Raw genomic sequence first — 20,620 nt, 5'->3', positions numbered from 1 at the left:
AGACACGGGCGTCTCCCCTCTCTCTCGCACGTTCTCCAGAACGGTTGTCAAACACGCTACCGGGTCCCCTTACCAGTGGCGTAGCCAGAGAGTGGTACACGGGCCCGTGCGCGCCCCACCATCCCCCGAAAAAAGTTTTTCTCGTGGGCATATAGAGCAAAAACTTAGCATTTCATCCACGGCAGACCCCCCTCCGACATTCTTCATCACATAGTCGGGTTTCCAGTTCACATGAGACCAGACGTACTACCGGGTCACCTGAACCCAATCGAGACAGTCCACGACTGTGCGCGAGGTTCCACATGCCGCGACGGGATGGTCTCTCGCATGAGTTCAGGAGAGCTCATCCACAGTGATCCTCTCGTTACCTTTCACGATATAGCATCTCATTACAGAGAAGAGCAACAACCCTTTCCTCATTATAAGCTCCATAGAACACACGCAAGCACGCTTCGCATGCTTCACACGGGGTCCTACACCTCCAGGGGATTTCTGACGCATGCCTCATCCGGAAGTTAATCCACTTTGCCCAGATTGTGGTGAATATTGTTCTCTGAGTCACAAGGTTAAAGTCCTGCGTTAAAAGACTTTAACCGAGAAGTGGGCTGGACGACGGCAATCACATACCTCAGGCAAGACGTCCAGCTTCAGGCTGTCCACAGGGCCTGCGTACGTGCTGAGAGGCATGGCCTCTCTGTTTCGACATGGGAGTAGCCGACGGCTGGGTGGGGACCTACTTAATTGGCCCACTGCCTGGCCTCTAAGGAGGACAATAAAGTTGCCTGCCTGCCTGCCTGCCTGCCTGCCTGTCTTTCTGTCTGTCTGTCTGTCTGTCTGTCTGTCTGTCTGTCTGTCTGTCTGTCTGTCTGTCTGTCTGTCTGTCTGTCTGTCTGTCTGTCTGTCTGTCTGTCTGTCTGTCTAAAAGATGCCTCCTCCTCCTCCCCTGAAAAAATTTCTGTCTGCGCCCTTGCCTCGTACGTTGGCATTCTGCTTCTAGCGGCCTAGTGGCCCACCGCAGTGAGCCCCTCGACTGCTAACCCGAAGGTTGTGGGATCGAATCCTGGCTGCGGCAGCTGCATTTTCCATGAAGGTGGAAATGCTTGAGCCCTGTGTACTTAAATATTTAGGTGCACGTTAAAGAACTCCAGGTTGTGGAAATTGCCGGAGCACTCCACTACGGCGTCTATCATAATCATATCGTGGTTTTTCGTTATATTTTCCACAATTCCTGGGACGCTCTCTGCGTCCCGCCTTATGGCGATGGCAGCGGCGACTTTTACAGGCCCACGTGGTCAAATGTCAGCGCCTCAAGCTCTTCTGTGGCTCAAGGCTCATGGTCCATCACCAGCGACGGCTCAAGAGATGCTCCTGCTCTCGTGCCCATGGACGAAGAACGAACTGCTGGCCCGTCTGGCTACAGCTCAACATTTGTAAGCTCCGCAAGGAAACGAGGCTCTTGGTGCAGCTCCAGTGAAGACACGGACATCTACTCAGTCGACGGCGACGACTCATCAGATGGCAGCTTCGTGTCTGTGATGAGCCACAAGGCCAAAAGGAGGCTCATCAAGACGTCATCACCAGCAAGCACGTCAACCGTGAAGGCAAGGAGTGAACGCTGGCCGCATACCATTCTCTTCATGCCCGTGGATCCTTCCGCCAGCCTTTGAAAATTGAACAGGCAAGCCATTTCCAATGTTCTTGAGGGAATAGCACATAATGAAATCAAAGAGGTCCGGCTAAACACACGTAGGAACAATTTAGCTGTCGACACAACACATGCAGACACGCTAGAGAAGCTTCGAATGATGACAGAGTTTGGAGATGTCAAAGTATGAGCGGTCATACCGATGACTGGGACCTGCACTGCAGGTGTCATTTACGACATTGACTTGGCAATCCCAAACACGGATCTACCCATTCTGATAAAACCGCCGTACGAAGGAGTGGTCATTAAGCATATAAGCCGCCTTGGGAACAGCCGCTGCGTTAAGATAGTCTTTAAGGGCGACTCAATCCCTACGCACGTCAAGGTGGGACATTTCCGGCATGTGGTACGGCATTTTGTCCCAAAGCCGCTTCAGTGCCACAAGTGTTTCAAGATCAGCCATGTCAAGGGCGTCTGTGCGAACTCTACCGTATGCCCCCGGTGCGTGGAGGCGCACACGGTAGACACCTGTTGTGCAACAACTTATAGGTGCGGCAATTGTCGAGGTACGCATGAAGCCACGTCTAAGGAATGCCCAAGACTCAAGAAAGAAATGGGTATCCTGAAAGAAATGGTCAGGGATAACTCCACCCATAGAGAAGCTTCACAGAAAATCCGGCGTCGACGTTGCCACCGACGGAAGCGCTCCAGTCATGGTGATATTCATGCACCACTTCGGTCTACACCACCATCAACATTCAGTAGAAAGCCAGAGAGTACAAGAATACCTCCACCGGCGAAGCCTCTGTCCCCTGAAGACTGGCCGGAGCTTGCGAACGCACGGCCTTCCGAGCAGCCTTCCCGCTCTCTGCTCCCAGTGAAATCCAATGCTGCTGATGACGAGGCTCCAACAGCAGATCGTCAAAATATTCCTATGCTGCGATCCATTGTGAGTATCATCAGAAGTCTTCTGACAAGCATCGATACGCCAACTGCTAGGAGCGGCCTACAGGTGCTGGACGCGTTGAGTCCGGTCCTTGCAAGCCTCCAGTAAAGACATGGCCGACAATCACAAGTCGTTCCGTCAGGAGGTCAGAGAAGCGTCGATTTTTCAGTGGAACGCAAGAGGTCTGAGATCTCGCATATCTAATTTTCGCCAGTTTGTTCATCTGCACCGATTTCCTATCATGATTATATGTGAACCGAAATTATCGCACCCAATCAGATTATCCGGCTATGAGTCATTTTTCTCTTCAAGTGACATCGGAAGTAGCAAGGTTGTTGTATTTATTCGCCGGGAGCTTACTTACGTTGTCCAGCCAGTGCAACCTCACGACGGCAATCAGTATGTGTGCTTCTCTGTTGAAAAAGGAAAGGTGACATTCGCAATTCTAGGCGTGTATATATCCCCATCAAGTCATTTCGACGCCAACAAACTAGACGGCATATTAAGGGCACATCCGGGTCCGTGTGTTATCACCGGGGATTTCAATGCGCAACATCCCATCTGGGGAAGCTCAAGGCTTAATTCAACGGGACGACGTCTAGCATCATTGGTTTCCAGCCATGGTCTCGTCCTTCTGAATGACGCCAGTCCTACGTTTTTACGAGGCACTACATATAGCAGCTGCCTTGATTTGTCCTTTGTTTCACGCCGATTTGCTACCCGGGTAAAGTGGTTTTTAGACATTGAAACACACGGAAGCGACCACATCCTCACTTACCTGAAGAGAAAAGGTATTTCGAACACGTACTCCTCTACCACAACACAAAGAATAGATTGGAGTGTGTTCAAAACTCAACTTGAGGATGCTTGTGAAGAAGGCCTGTCCAATGGTCTTCAGCAAGCTATTAAGGAAACTGCACATGCGGCTATGCACACAATAATATGCTCTTCGAAGTACTCTGAATGTGACCTCGAGCTGGAGCGACTTCGTGCGATCCGCCGTCGTGCCGAATGACGATACCGACGCACCAATTCCACAGACGATCTACGGACAGCCCGGCGCATCCAAAAGAAGATATAACGGCGCCTTGACAAATTAGACACCCAACGATGGAGGAAATTTTGTGCGTCGCTAGATCCTCATAAACCACTGCCTTAGATATGGAGAATTGTGCGAGGCCTACGTTCTGTTCCAGAGCAGCGTTTTCCCTTCAAAGCCCTTGCACTTTTTCATCGCCGGCACGAAATTGAGGTAGCAGAAGATTTCTGTGCTATGACCGTGGGCCAGACAGCGTACACAAGCCTACATACAGTGAATCATACCCCTCACTCACGGGACCCACGCATGGATCTACCGTTTACATCACAGGAGCTCGATGCGGCGCTCGTCTTATGTAATAAGTCGTCGTCAACTGGCCCGGATGACATCTCATACAGGATGCTGTGCAACCTTGGTAAACGGGCACGAGAATCGCTCCTTAACATCTTCAACGATTCCTGGCAAGCTGGCGTCGTTCCGCAAGATTGGAAGATTAGCCGCTTGGTACCGATTCTTAAGCCTGGCAAATCTCCCCTGGACACTGCCTCTTACCGACCGATCGCACTCTCAAGTTGCGTAGGAAAGGTAATGGAGAGAATGATCTTGGCCAGGCTTGAATGGTACCTGGAATACTATGAGATATATCCGAACGCCATGGCTGGTTTTCGCCCTCACCGATGTTCGATCGGCAATGTTATAGATCTCGTCACATATGTCCAGCAACAAAAGGCAGGTAAACGACTATCTGCAGCCATGTTCCTTGACGTAAAAGGAGCATACGACAACGTTCTACATGACGCCATCCTCGAAGCCATTGAGTCAGTGGGCCTAGGCGGGCAACTGTATTGTTGGACACGCAGTTATTTACAAGGGCGGACCTTATTTGTGAACACTGCAGATGGTCCAACCTCCCAACACCCAACGCATCGTGGAGTCCTGCAAGGTGGCGTCTTGAGTCCAACCCTCTTCAACCTCGTTCTCATTGGTCTTGTAGAACGACTACCAAGTGTGGTCAAGTGGTCCATGTACGCTGACGACATCTGCGTCTGGACATCTGGCGTGACAAGACCTCGGGTACGCGCAAGACTTCAGAAAGCTGTGACGTTGGTATCAGTGTACCTCAAGGACCAGGGTCTGAAAATCTCGCCAGCGAAATGCGCATTGATTGCTTTTAGTCGAAAGCCAATGAGACCATACGCTATATCGATCGATGGCCAAGTCATACCATATGTCAGAACGCACATATTTCTAGGCGTATTCATTGATAGAGACCTCTGCTGGGGCCCACATGTGGCCCACTTGAAGAAGAGGCTGACAGAAATTGCTTATTCAGGTATCTCGGAGAAAAAACCTGGGGGACTTCAGTACATGAAATGATGCAGTTGTACAAGACGCTTTTTCTTGGCTATTTGCGCTACAGTTTGCCTGTGTTGACCAACACCTGTAGAACCAACATTCTGACTCTCGAAAACATCCAGGCTATGGCTTTGCGAGTTTGTCTGGGACTACCGCGATGTTCATCAACAGCTGAGACAATCGAGATCGCTAATGACTACCCGCTAAAGACGCATATCATGATGGAAGTGCTCAGAGCACACGTGAGGCATCTTACTCGTGCCCCTGCCCATCACCTAGCTTCTCTGCCAGAAGCCCGACCTCGTGCCTCATTTTGCCAGTCTTGTCATATCGCACACGCATTCCTACGGGATATACAACTTTATCGAGGATTTCAACTCCCCCATGGAGTATGACCTATGCACATGTTGAACTCACGGTTCCACGCATAGGGTCAAAAGCCCGGCTCTCGTCTCTAGCGCTAAAGCAGCTTTCTCTTCTCTTGTTATATGAGAAACACAGTGAGCATACTCATCTAAATACTGACGCTTCAACTGAAGTGGATGGGTCTGCAGGGTCGGTGATCTTTCCTGCAACAGCGACAACGGTGAAGTTTCGTTTATCCCACCAGACATCTTTGACAGCTGTGGAACTTGCTGCTCTACGTAGCGCAATTCAAGTCATTAAACACCAAGAAGCCAAGAAATGGAGCGTGTTCACGGACTCTAAGGCAGCACTACAGTGTTTGATATTCGCCTTACGCCGGGGGCCTCATGAACAACTAGTGCTGGAAATTAGAGAGCTGCTTCACCACCTCTTCGACGAAGGACACAGAATCACGTTTCAGTGGCTTCCAAGTCACTGCGGCATATTGGGCAACGAACATGCCGATGCAGTTGCCCGATCAGCACACGAAGATGGTGAAGAAAAATCTATACCATTTTCAAGGACTGATGCTGCAATGACCATCCTAAAAATCGCTAATGCAGAATTAAAATTCCTGTGGAACGCCGAGTGCTTACGGCACACGCGACTGCGTAGACTGGACACGTCTCGTCGACTCCGGCCTCCGTCTGGACTCTCTCGACTCGAAACAACAGTGCTTTGCCGACTATGGCTTGGTGTCGCCTTCACCAAAGCTTTCGCCTTCCGAATCGGCATGGAAGACAGTGCTGCTTGCGGTCATTGTGGCAGCGATAAAACTATAGAGCACGTTCTCTGTCACTGCCCTCGTTACAGCGTGCAAAGACGGCAACTAGCTGCTGCGTTAGCTCGCCTTGACGGCAGACCTTTGTCTGAACAATCAGTGCTGGAAAGACGACATGATTTGTGTGCTCACAGAAAATCAGTGAAGGCCTTACTGAACTTTTTGCGTGGCAGCGGCCTATTGTATAGACTGTAGCACCCCAGCTCTCCCCCCCCCCCCTTTTTTTTTCGCGCGCGTCTATTTCCCTCTTCGCTTTCTTTCCAATCTTTCTTCCCCATTCCCCCTTCCCCTAGTGCAGGGTAGCAAACCGGATGCTCCATTTTCTGGTTAACCTCCCTGCCTTTCCCTCATTTTACTCTCTCTCTCTCTCTCTCTCTGAAACGTTAAACCTGAGATAATATTATTCTAGCGGCCAGGAGTGGATAGCGTTTATGTTTTTCTCTTTTTTTGAGAGAGAGAGAGAGAAGGGTCTGTGAAAATATGGTATTGCGATGCCGGAACACTTAGTTTCGCAGAAATGCATGTGCAATGCAGGGGCGTATAGGTCCCGGTAGTCATTTTTTGCTCCGTATGCAATGCCGAAAAAAATACAAGGGGGGGGGAGGCAAGGGCCCGGTGTGTTACCGCTTGGCTACGCCCCTGTGCGATTGCGATGACCTTTCTATAATATCCCTAAAAGATCATGTTTAGTTTATACTTGGAAGTGTCAATGAATCAAAGTATGGTCACAAACCATGGCGATAATTGTCAGTCTACAACGATACACAACTATAGGCACGGTTGTAAGAACACTGAATGGCTGCGTTGTGCGCAATTTGTGAAGTCCGCTCTCGTTTCCTTTTTCCGTTGAGGACTCCAGCCACATTACCGGCCAAGTATAAGCGAACCCGACATTAATGAGAAAGTATTAGCTGGGCAGGTTTACGAGCGAGCGGGCGAGTGGACTTTCCGCTCGCCCGTAAACACGCTCAGCGAAAACTCTATTCTTAGTTTGCTGCGTATACGCGAGCAAAAATAAAAAAATATCCTAAAAAAAGCCAGAATAGAACAACTTGGAGCGAGTAGTCCGCGGATTATACATCTCAAAATGACAGCAAATACCACTTATAGCCCTTGTTCTTTTCAAACGTCTGAGTACGACTTAGAAAGAAAGATACGCAATTGTGCATTGCTGATAAGGCCGATTATTGCCTTGGCATGGGCTGCATGAGGTCGCTTATCGCAGCGTTGTTTGGGGTCAGAGCACGACCAAAGCGACAAGGGCTCACCGGACGGCGGATGCCGAAGCTGCCTCCAATCAACACCTTTGCGTTATCATATTATAACTGATACTCAAAGGGCGCGCGACGTCCTAAGCGCTTGGTTGAGTCTCGTCTCGTCAGCTGCGCGCTGCAGTAGTAACGTGAGTAGCCCCGGTCTATTTCGTGAATTTTAGCGGCGACCAGGCACATACTGTCGGTAATCAAAATTAAATTCTGCAGTTTAACGTACGAAAGCCATTACCACGGTATGGTTCTGAGGCATGCTGTTGCGAGGAGTTCATAATTCGTTTTACCCAGCTGCAGTTCTTTTACGCATACCAAAACACGGTACGGTACGAAGAGCCGAGGGCCGCTCCCAAGTGAGGGCAGTTAGACCTATAGCCAAACCACCGCATCGCAAACTCTCTGGGCAGCCCAAAGTTTACGCTGTTATTCTGAGCTCTTGGGGGCCGAGCTCCATTTCTGCTCTGTTAGGTTCTTATCCCCACGTAACGAGGGGCACCGCCAAAGCATGTGCTCAAAATCGTACGTTCCCCCGCAGCCGCAATCAAAGTATACAATTACACCGGTATTTATTATGTTCCGCCTCCCTCCCCCCCCCCACGCTCCGAAATGCAGTCATGGCGGGGAATCGAACCCACGCCTTCTACTTTAGCAGGGCGACTCCTTACTTTTTAAGCTTTCTTAATTGGTTATTTGAATAAGCGTTTGCATATAGATTACGCTATATTATTCAGGACTGTACGTTTCTTGCGCAAGCACTTCTTTGCCATCGTGCATTGTGGGGCCTTTATTTCATAAACAAATGGCCATGAAAGTTTTACAAGGGCTAAGAGAAAGGTTTTTTTTTTTTTTTCGTGCGAGCGCCAAGGCAAGGCTTTGCATTCCTGCAAGGCCGCCGTAGTGTACAAGAGGCCTCACCATTACTCTCCCCGCCGCGGTGGTCTAGTGGCTAAGGTACTCGGCTGCTGATCCGCAGGCCGCGAGATCGAATCCCGGCTGCGGCGGCTGCATTTCCGATGGAGGCGAAAAAGCTGTAGGCCCGTGTGCTCAGATTTTGGTGCACATTAAAGAACCCCAGGTGGTCAAAATTTCCGGAGCTCTCCACTACGGCGTCTCTCATAACCATATGGTGGTTTTGGGACGTTAAACCACACATATCAATCAATCGACATTACTTTAGCGCTTACGGCCCGATTGTACACACAGACGACAAAGACACCTGTCACCGCAAACTCTACCGCCGGGCTGCAGCAAGGCATTCTTGTGCTCACCAGCGGTTTGTACAACGAAATACATACTGCTCAAATACAACGTATTTCCTCGTGGACCGTGAATGCTTTCGCCAAGCTTGCGCAGAGGTGCGGAAGCGGTGCCGCACCTTTGCTTTAGTAGACTTTATTAAAAACCGCTGCCACACCACAGCGGTTTATACTAAGTTGCTCAAAGATTGGTTAGAAAAATGATTAGAAAAATAGAGAATAGTTAGAAGAATGCTTTAGACAATCGCTATAGGCATTTTGCAGCGTGCGAGAGCCCATGGACATTTTGCAAAACAACAACAACAACAACAACAACAAAACTACCACATGTAACCCTTGTACGTGCTCGTAAACTTTAGTACACGCGTTTTTGCGCTTCATCTCTATCGAAATGCGATTGCTGTGACCAGGCATGTACCAGCTCACCTTAGCTACTAAGCCACCGACGAAGGTATAAGAGGAAAACGGTTTTCGCTTGTGTGTAGTTATTATTTCTATATTCTTCTGACATTCGCTTATATGCAGTGTGTTCAAGGCCCAGGAAAGCCCAGGCAATGCACAGTTTTTCCCCTAATGCCATAGCCTTTGCCACATCATAACGAAAAGTAACTGTTAACGCAGTCATATACATTCTGAAGAGTGCAGGCTAAGTATTCGTTTCAAAATGTGGATACATCAAGAAAAAGCATCATCGTAAGTGGAATTTGTGCGCGTTCGCCAAATCTGGGTTCGCGAAATCAGTGTGCAGAGCGGGGCTGCAAGAGGATTTTGCGACGAGCTAAACTGCCGCAACCGCTGCCTGCATGCGATGGGAGACCAGAATATGAGGCCCGTCAGAAATGCGTCCATGAAGCCACCAGGGCGAGTATCCGCAAATAAACCTAGTTACGCACCAAAAACAGACGATTTAATCGGCTGCGATGAAAGCCTCCTTGTCTACAGTGGCAGCCCTTGCGAGAAGTTCTGTCCCTATACCAAACTTGGCCCGAAGTTTCGTGACCAGTACAACCTTGTATTACTCACCCGAACTCACTCAGACTAATGGCTCAATTTCAGTCTCAGTAAGTAGACTCACGAGTGAATATATATATATATATATATAGGAGAATAAAAGGAGTTTGACTCACAAGTGAAAAGATTTTTTACTTGACGTTTCGACCGTGGGCCCGGCCTTCGTCAGAATGAAACAAAACACAGCAATGGTAACCACTTATATGCCAGTTGGTCACATGGATTGTAGATAGGTACAATCAATACACGTGGAAAAAATGCGTTCAAAATGTATCAACATACTGTTCGTCAGTAACATACTCGCGTAACAAGAAGATTCAACAGCAATTGACAGCTCATGTGGTGACGAAAAAAACACCGATAACAGAAGATTAACACGTGAAAAACAGCACCTACACTGTTACGGACAATTTTCAAGGATATAATAATAAAAGGTGATCAATGCGCATGACATATTACTGGCGCAAGAACGTTAAGGTGCCGGGATTTTCGTTGAGACCGAAAGCAATGGTACTGAATTTGTGGATGAGATATGATTCCCGGACTTCTCTGTCACGATGGGAGCTAAAGCCTGACTCTAGAATTGTAGCTTTTATCTTGCTGAAGGAATGACCTGGAAGCGCAACGTGTTTCGATAACGGTAAGTTAGGAAGGGAAATCGCGTGTGCTTTATGATTATTAAAACGTAGACGAAAGCTGGTCTCGGTTTGTCCAATGTATTGCATACCACATACAGAGCACTCCAGAAGATAGATTACGTTCGATGTGTAACAGCAAAAGTTACCCTTTATTTTAAGACTGAAACCGGAGGCGGTACTCTGAGCTGAAAGTGATGTTGTCATATGTGCACAAATTTTGCAGCGTGATTTATTGCATGGATGGCAACCCGAATATTGCGGTTTAGTAACTTTAGAGGATGTGACTAAGTCGTGTAAATTTTTAGAGCGTCTGTAGATTACTTTAGGTGGAATCGGGAAGATTGTTCGGAGACGTTGGCTTTGCAAGAGGATATTATGATGCTTTTGAAGAATACAGTTTACTCTAGGAGCCGAAGCTGAATGAGTGAGGACCAGGTTGGTTAGGCGTGAGGTGGCAGTCTTTTTCGGTGCCTTTAATAAGGTCTTGCGTTCGACGAGGTCAGCCTTTTTGAAAGCGTCTTCTACGAGACGGACAGGATAATTCTGTTTAACTAAAGATTCCCTCAGGGAAGTGCAGTTCTGGTGATAATCAGACTCATGTGTACAAACGCGTTTGAAACGGAGTGCCTGACTGTATGGAATGCTGGTCTTCCAGTGCTTTAAATGACTACTGTGAAAATGAAGATATTGGTGCCTGTCTGTGGGCTTCTTGAAAAGCGTGGTGCTTAGTCTGCCAGACTAAGCACCACGCTTTTCAAGAAGCCCACAGACAGGCACCAATATCTTCATTTTCACAGTAGTCATTTAAAGCACTGGAAGACCAGCATTCCATACAGTCAGGCACTCCGTTTCAAACGCGTTTGTACACATGAGTCTGATTATCACCAGAACTGCACTTCCCTGAGGGAATCTTTAGTTAAACAGAATTATCCTGTCCGTCTCGTAGAAGACGCTTTCAAAAAGGCTGACCTCGTCGAACGCAAGACCTTATTAAAGGCACCGAAAAAGACTGCCACCTCACGCCTAACCAACCTGGTCCTCACTCATTCAGCTTCGGCTCCTAGAGTAAACTGTATTCTTCAAAAGCATCATAATATCCTCTTGCAAAGCCAACGTCTCCGAACAATCTTCCCGATTCCACCTAAAGTAATCTACAGACGCTCTAAAAATTTACACGACTTAGTCACATCCTCTAAAGTTACTAAACCGCAATATTCGGGTTGCCATCCATGCAATAAATCACGCTGCAAAATTTGTGCACATATGACAACATCACTTTCAGCTCAGAGTACCGCCTCCGGTTTCAGTCTTAAAATAAAGGGTAACTTTTGCTGTTACACATCGAACGTAATCTATCTTCTGGAGTGCTCTGTATGTGGTATGCAATACATTGGACAAACCGAGACCAGCTTTCGTCTACGTTTTAATAATCATAAAGCACACGCGATTTCCCTTCCTAACTTACCGTTATCGAAACACGTTGCGCTTCCAGGTCATTCCTTCAGCAAGATAAAAGCTACAATTCTAGAGTCAGGCTTTAGCTCCCATCGTGACAGAGAAGTCCGGGAATCATATCTCATCCACAAATTCAGTACCATTGCTTTCGGTCTCAACGAAAATCCCGGCACCTTAACGTTCTTGCGCCAGTAATATGTCATGCGCATTGATCACCTTTTATTATTATATCCTTGAAAATTGTCCGTAACAGTGTAGGTGCTGTTTTTCACGTGTTAATCTTCTGTTATCGGTGTTTTTTTCGTCACCACATGAGCTGTCAATTGCTGTTGAATCTTCTTGTTACGCGAGTATGTTACTGACGAACAGTATGTTGATACATTTTGAACGCATTTTTTCCACGTGTATTGATTGTACCTATCTACAATCCATGTGACCAACTGGCATATAAGTGGTTACCATTGCTGTGTTTTGTTTCATTCTGACGAAGGCCGGGCCCACGGTCGAAACGTCAAGTAAAAAATCTTTTCACTTGTGAGTCAAACTCCTTTTATTCTCCTATTATTCCCGGATCCGGCGAAAAACGCTCCTCCAATATATATATATATATATATATATATATATATATATATATATATATATATATATATATATATATATATATATATATATATATATATATATATATATATATATATAGATAGATAGATAGATAGATATCACAGTTGGTAATTTTTTCATCCACTTTTCTTTCTTCTTATTTACATTCCATTGATTTTAATAACTTCCCTTGTACATTCCTTGGCATTACTGTCTGTTATATCTCATTAATATTGTGTTAAAAACACGGAAAAACGAGCCCTTAGGTATACACTTCTTTCCCTTATATATATATATATAAATATATATATATATATATATATATATATATATATATATATATATATATATATATATATATATATATATATATATATATATATATATATATATATATATATATATATATATATATCGTGTTTCGAAAAAAGACTAATTGTGAACAGAACGACGACAAAAGGACAAGAAGACAAGAGAAGGCACTTCCCTTTGTCGTCGTTCTGTTTTCACGCTATAAAAATCATCATGCCATACCAACTAGCCCAAACCGACACGCGCCAAAGCATATCACGAAAGTCAAAAAGGGATAGTGTAGAGGAAGTATGCATGAATATATTCACGCATACTTCCTTTACGCTAGCATTCCTTATCATACAGGTATACGTGTACTAGCCAGTCTCACAATGTCACGATATAGCACATATTGAAAATGACTCAACACTAGCAAGCCATGATTGGGATTTTGAAGATCTGTAAATTCCGCTAATTTCCTCCTTATACCAATTAGGTCTACTAAAGTAATCGGAATATTTTTAATTTACTCTTTTTAGTGTTATTCGCGTTCATAGCCAAATGTAAGTATGTCAACGGCAATTTCTTGGCCTATTATTGCCCTCAATGTTTTTTTTTTTTCATTGTGGTGCATGTTACTATGCCAAGCCCCGCCCTTTAGTCAGCCGACCTCGTTCTCCAGAAGGCCACTCGGCGCAGCGGCATGGCAATCCGCCAGCAGCCCAGGTACATGGAAATCGAGGGGCTCCGGCTCACCTGCGAGTTCAGCCCAGAGCCCGTGCGGCAAGCCCTGCAGTTCGTGCCTCGTTCAGGAGACGTGGTGCTCGTCACGTACCCGAAGTGCGGGACCCACTGGGTCCAGCAGATCTTGCAACTCGTCGTCAACAGAGGCCGGTCGGCTGAGAACTTCTTCGAGTGGTTGGTCAGGACGCCGCTCCTCGAGCTTCTCGGCACGCGCATCCTGGATGGTGCGTCCGTGCCCCGCCTGATGAAGACACACCTGCCGCTGAACAGGATGACACTGCGCGACGAAGCGAGGTATGTGGTCAATGACGACTCTCAGTGGTACGCGGAAACACACAGAGCTTGTTGGTATGATGACATGGTTGAAGCGACGTACAGAGGGGATCACGTTTTTCCATTCATGTTCTTTACTCCCTTCTGTACTCTAAGTGGTTTTTAAAGACGATAGTCCTTCTTGGTTACCTTTGACGCAAAAATGTTGGTCTGTCTGCTGTCTGTCTGTACATTTGTCTGTTGGTCTGACCTTAACGGTACCCTAAATGGCACTTAAGTGACGAAACGATACTCCAAACGGTCGCCCCCCTACACAGCGCCTACCAATATTGCTCAAGGTTCCGTGTTCATACTTGTGCGATTGTCAATTAAAAAGCAATTATTGTGCATATCTCAGGCACCATAATAACACATCAATATTCTGTATGCGTGTCTCTCACTAGAAAAGGCATACATAAGTGATTATAAGGACCATAGCCTTTATCACGCTGCGCTGATCGTGCAATGCTTCCAAGAAAAGGCAAGCGTTTCCAACGCTTTGATAAGAAGACACGGCGGTGGCACCTAAACGTCGCCCCACGCTGTACACCTTATCAGCTCCGAGACGGGGGCGCAGGGCGCGCGCGCTTTGTTTTCTAAAATAACTGCCAGATAGAGCTCATGTCTCACGTCTGACGCGACTTGATGCGCTCGTTCGCCTCCGCTGCACGCTCGAGGCACTCTAACTTAGCGTCTCCAGAATACGATTCACCAATTTTCTTGTGCAGAACTTCAAATAAACGTTTTGTTCACTCTCTCCAGACGCAAGACTATTGTCTTTCGACGACATTTGCATTGTAGCATGTAGATACGGGCCAATTTTTTCTTTCTCCTTTCTTCCTAGTCGACCGTAGTGGTGGAGCGCTTAATGTTATTACATTATAGTTACGCCCCGGGATTGCCAAATGCCCTGGAATAATCAAGTCAAACTCGTCGAACAGCACTAAATGCAGTTTATAAATATATAACACTAATTTTGTTAAGTAAACTTGTCTATGCTTTTATTCAAATTGTCAACAGCGCTGTGGATTAACAAAACGCAATATTTATTGTCAATTCAATAGGACTTGAGTCCGGTGCCTCTTCAGTAAGGGCACGTACATGCTATAAAGATTTCCGTGAGAATATTATTTTTTTCTTGATCAAACTTTAAAATTTTGCTTTCCCCATTAAAATCAGCACAAGTTTAATGGCCAATCCCCATCAATGGGTACGAGCTAGGACATATAGGAACAATCAAGCAAGAAAAATGAAATACTTGCACGCGGTGCACGAGAACCGAACGGGGCCTCAATCAGTGGAAGGTGCTCAGACCAGCTGCCTGCACGCCTCGCGCTTTCGCCGCTGTTCCACCAAAGCCGTCGTCTCCTGGCGCCAGCTGGACGGCGAGCTTCAAAGCTGAGGAGCACGGCGGGCTCTTCACGTTCGGTGACTGAGGCGAGAACGAGTCCCGGAGCGACGACGCCATGGTGAAGAAAGCGGTGGAGGCTGACGGCGTTCCGCCAAAGGCCGGGCGAGGAAAGCGTCAGGCTGCCGCTGATCAGAATGCGGCTGCTTCTTCCAACGAGGCTGCAGCTACCAAGCGTCCACGCGGCCGACCGCCAAAAACCTCGTCGGAGGTTCCACTCGCACCGACGCCCATTGCATCAACGCCGGCTCGGAAGTTGCGCAAGGCCACGGAGGTGATGAAGCCCGAGGGAGAAAACCCTTCTACCAGCAAGGAAGTAGCCGCCAAAGCCCCGATAATCCGCCGTACGAAGCGCTCTCGAAGCTCCTCCCCGAAAAGCCCAAATGACACGGCAAGCGGGGGGCCAAAGCGTCGCTCATCCAAGAAGGTGAGCCGTGGTCGGTCTAGGCCCTCGTCGCACAGAAGCCATGTCGGCCCCACTCGTAAAGCTCGAGGCCGTAGAAGCTCTTCTGCATCGTCGGAAGCAAGCCAATCACGGAAGAGGCGCACCAGGAGCCACGGCCATGTCCGGTCCATTACATTTTCTTCGACCATGAGCCGGCGCTCGAAGCGTGGCAAGAAGCGACGCCACACCCGTAGTCGCTCGTCCTCGAGGCAGGGGAAGGCACGGATGGCCCCGAGCAGCCGGTCGTCGTCTGTGCGCGAGAGGCGCACTAGGAAGGGCAAGACATCCAAGGATCGGAAGAAAAATAGGCAAAGCCATTAGGACTGATCAAGCTTGCAGAGCCACACTGAAGCCAGGCGAAATAATTATTTGGCATTTCCCTTTTTTCTCTGAAAACGTGGCGTGGTTTTAAGGGGCTCTTCTGCAAGGTGCAATACTGTGCAAAAAAATTCATTTTCGTTGCCCCTGTATTGCTTAATTATTGTCTGAAATATGCTGTAAGAGTGGTTGATCTAGATGGAGGGAGCCTGGGCAGATTATGTGTCAGCCCTACCCCTTCCCCTATTCATCTTTATTGCCTGTCGCCCGCCTCTTTGTCAGGTTTCCTGTGGATGTTTCCTCGGCTTCCACTTCCCAAACTGCAGCGCATAGTAGCCGAGTGGTTAGAGCCTTCGCTTCCATTGCTGGATGCACCGAGTTCCATTCCCAGCGCCGCCGGAGACCCACTATTTTTAAATGCTACGTTATTTTGCGTACTGCAGCCACTTTTAGCATGTCTATCTGCATATCTAGTTATCTGTCTATCTAGCCACCTACTTATGGGTGCTGCCGTCCTCCGTTAACTTGGGGGAAACAAAAATTAGCATGGGAGAGTTGAATGGTTTGATGAATATGGCTCGCTGGTGTTAGGTACGGCACTTGGGCCGAAAAGGGGAGCAAAATTCCGAGTACTGCGAACGAGTCGCTCAGGTGCTCCTTGCCTGCGGAAAGCCGTTCCAGCCCGGGCATTGAGACCACCTTGCTTTGTCCAAGCGAGGCGTCGTGCCGCCACAACGGCGTAGGCCGTTTCGCGAGAGGACGACAAGAGTTTACGCAGTGGCGACATCTTCCTTGAAAGGGTTAGCGGCGGTAGCCACGAATGGCCAGTGCGGCGTACAAGCTCGAAGCAGCCCTTTTGATGTATGCGGCCGTAATCTGGAGACCCCTCGCACAGCGGCAAACACACAACGAGGAACAGGCAGGTTGGTGGCACATGACACTGCAGTGACATCACCTCAATATTGGACGTTCACGTGGGCCGCGCATGCTCGTCACACTCACAGGTTGTGTGTGATCTGTTATTCGACAGTGTAATTTGGTGCCCTTTCCCTCTTTCAAGGATGTGGGGAAACGGGACTATTTAAAATCAGCCCTCGTGGGCTGCTTCGTGTGTCTTTTCACTGCAGGGCTTTTTCGAGGCATTGCTTTTGAGTGTTGTTGCTTCTCGATGTAGAGCTTTGGATGAGATCGTCACGATGTAGGACGACATCTTCATCTAGAAGTTCGTCATGTGGCAATAAACGCTTTCCTGTGAATAATGTAAATATACCCCTGCAAATTCCTCCCTAAGAAGGCGTCTTCTTGCCTGGACGATGACCTAAACGAATCCGGTGGCGGCAGCTAGCTACATAGGACGACACCCGCCGGACCCGAGCCGCAATGACTGGTAGCAGAGGTGGTATGCTGTCAGACCCCAGGCCTAACACTGGTCATGACAAGCATAATATAATAATCCCGTCACGTACAACACCACAACCCGACCCGTATGCCTCATAAGTTCAACGACCACTGTCATTGATCTGTGTTACAAGCATTGCATGTCACCCTCGTGACTTTAAATACTGATACGTTTTACGCGCCTTAGGATGCGGAGTATAGGCCCCTATACAGCCACGTAACATCCTCATAGTTTGCATCTCCCACATGTCACCGCAAACCTCACATCGTTGCCATTTTAATGTAATAATTCCTGGCGCTCTTTGGCCAAGTATTGGCTTTGTGCCAATAAGAAATCACATGTCATCAAAACCCTTTCCGCCAGACACACTTGTGGCACATAAACCTGTATACCATGCATGAGCGAGTACGACCCAAGTGATTTAGAGTTGATATGCTGGCGATGTTACTTGGGTCCCTTTTGAACCCCCTGCTGACGCTCATGCTGCTCATTTCTTTCTCTATTTCTCGCCTTTCTATCTTTCTTTTCACGTTAGTTAATTTCTTTGTACTACTCGTTCTATTTATCGCTTCGTCTTTCTATCAGGCTATCTGAATTTTATCATCGACTGCCAAGAGGGCTGCCAAGAGTGGTACCGGCTATCGCTCGGAAAACTGTTTCGAAATAAACGTTTATTTCTCTCTCTCTATCCCCGTGCTTGTTTTTCTTCCTCCCTTTTTACCAATCGACACAAAAATTCTGGTCTGTCTGCTGTCTGTCTGTACATTTGTCTGTTGGTCCGACCTTAGTGGTTTCCTAAATGGCACTTAAGTGACGAAACGATACTCCAAACGGCCGCCCCCATACAAAGCGCCTACCAATATTGCTCAAGGTTCCGTGTTCATACTTGTGCGATTGTCAATTAAAAAGCAATTATTGTGCATATCTCAGGCACCATAATAACACATCAATATTATCTATGCGTGTCTCTCATTAGAAAAGGCATACATAAGTGATTATAAGGACCGTAGCCTTTATCACGCTGCGCTGATCATGCAATGCTTCCAAGAAAAGGCAAGTGTTTCCAACGCTTTGATAAAAAGACACGGCGGTGGCACCTAACCGTCGCCCCACGCTCTACACCTTATCAACTCCGAGACGAGGGCGCAGGGCGCGCGCGCTTTGTTTTCTAATATAACTGCCAGATAGAGCTCATGTCTCACGTCTCACGCGACTTGATGCGCTCGTTCGCCTCCGCTGCACGCTCGAGGCACTCTAACACAGCGTCTCCAGAATACGATTCACCAATTTTCTTGTGCAGAACTTCAAATAAACGTTTTGTTCACTCTCTCCAGACGCAAGACTATTGTCTTTCGACGACATTTGCATTGTAGCATGTAGATACGGGCCAATTTTTTTCTTTCTCCTTTCTTCCTAGTCGACCGTAGTGGTGGAGCGCTTAATGTTATTACATTATAGTTACGCCCCGGGATTGCCAAATGCCCTGGAATAATCAAGTCAAACTCGTCGAACAGCACTAAATGCAGTTTATAAATATATAACACTAATTTTGTTAAGTAAACTTGTCTATGCTTTTATTCAAATTGTCGACAGCGCTGTGGATTAACAAAACGCAATATTTTATTGTCAATTCAATAGGACTTGAGTCCGGTGCCTCTTCAGTAAGCGCACGTACATGCTATAAAGACTTCCGTGAGAATATTAATTTTTTCTTGATCACACTTTAAAATTTTGCTTTCCCCATTAAAATCAGCACCAGTTTAATGGCCAATCCCCATCAATGGGTACGAGCTAGGACATATAGGAACAATCAAGAAAGAAAATTGAAATACTTGCACGCGGTGCACGAGAACCGAACGGGGCCTCAATCAGTGGCAGGTGCTCAGACCAGCTGCCTGCACGCCTCGCGCTTTCGCCGCTGTTCCAGCAAAGCCGTCGTCTCCTGGCGCCCGCTGGACGGCGAGCTCCAAAGCTGAGGAGCACGGCGGGCTCTTCACGTTCGGTGACTGAGGCGAGAACGGGTCCCGGAGCGACGACGCCATGGTGAAGAAAGCGGTGGAGGCTGACGGCGTTCCGCCAAAGGCCGGGCGAGGGAAGCGTCAGGCTGCCGCTGATCAGAATGCGGCTGCCTCTTCCAACGAGGCTGCAGCTACCAAGCGTCCACGCGGCCGACCGCCAAAAACCTCGTCGGAGGGTCCACTCGCACCGACGCCCATTGCATCAACGCCGGCTCGGAAGTTGCGCAAGGCCACGGAGGTGATGCAGCCCGAGGGAGAAAACCCTTCTACCAGCAAGGAAGTAGCCGCCAAAGCCCCGAGAATCCGCCGTACGAAGCGCTCTCGAAGCTCCTCCCCGAAAAGCCCAAATGACACGGCAAGCGGGGGGCCAAAGCGTCGCTCATCCAAGAAGGTGAGCCGTGGTCGGTCTAGGCACTTGTCGCACAGTCGCCATGTCGGCCCCACTCGTAAAGCTCGAGGCCGTAGAAGCTCTTCTGCATCGTCGGAAGCAAGCCAATCACGGAAGAGGCGCACCAGGAGCCACCGCCATGTCCGGTCCATTACATCTTCCTCGACCATGAGCCGGCGCTCGAAGCGTGGCAAGAAGCGACGCCACACCCGTAGTCGCTCGTCCTCGAGGCAGGGGAAGGCACGGATGGCCCCGAGCAGCCGGTCGTCGTCTGTGCGCGAGAGGCGCACTAGGAAGGGCAAGACATCCAAGGATCGGAAGAAAAATTAGGCAAAGCCATTTGGACTGATCAAGCTTGCAGAGCCACACTGAAGCCAGGCGAAATAATTATTTGGCGTTTCCCTTTTTTTTCTGAAAACGTGGCGAGGTTTTAAGGGGCTCTTCTGCAAGGCGCAATATTGTGCAATAAAATTCATTTTCGTTGCCCCTGTATTGCTAATTATTGTCTGAAATATGCTGTAAGAGTGGTTGATCTAGATGGAGGGAGCCTGGGCAGATTATGTGTCAGCCCTACCCCTTCCCCTATTCACCTTCATTGCCTGTCGCCCGCCTCTTTGTCAGGTTTCCTGTGGATGTTTCCTCGGCTTCCACTTCCCAAACTGCAGCGCATAGTAGCCGAGTGGTTAGAGCCTTCGCTTCCATTGCTGGATGCACCAAGTTCCATTCCCAGCGCCGCCGGAGACCCACTATTTTTAAATGCTACGTTATTTTGCGTACTGCAGCCACTTTTAGCATGTCTATCTGCATATCTAGTTATCTGTCTATCTAGCCACCTACTTATGGGTGCTGCCGTCCTCCGTTAACTTGGGGTACGGTAAACAAAAATTAGCATGGGAG

The 20,620-nt window shown here is 48.1% G+C and overlaps 1 protein-coding gene across 2 annotated transcripts in view; it reads right to left on the bottom strand.

Annotated features, from left to right (window-relative positions):
* Positions 1 to 20,620, bottom strand: part of LOC119175480 (sulfotransferase 1C2) — a 104,935-nt gene that overhangs the window by 9,141 nt on the left and 75,174 nt on the right. For both annotated transcript variants that reach the window (XM_075877753.1, XM_075877752.1), the window contains exon 2: positions 13,448 to 13,712. In XM_075877753.1, coding sequence (XP_075733868.1) covers positions 13,448 to 13,712 — 265 coding nt within the window. The remainder of the gene's footprint in view (positions 1 to 13,447; positions 13,713 to 20,620) is intronic.

This window comes from Rhipicephalus microplus, chromosome X (genome assembly GCF_043290135.1).
Source record: "Rhipicephalus microplus isolate Deutch F79 chromosome X, USDA_Rmic, whole genome shotgun sequence".
Classification (NCBI taxonomy): Eukaryota; Metazoa; Arthropoda; class Arachnida; order Ixodida; family Ixodidae; genus Rhipicephalus; species Rhipicephalus microplus.
This window is presented reverse-complemented; position numbering and strand designations above follow the sequence as displayed.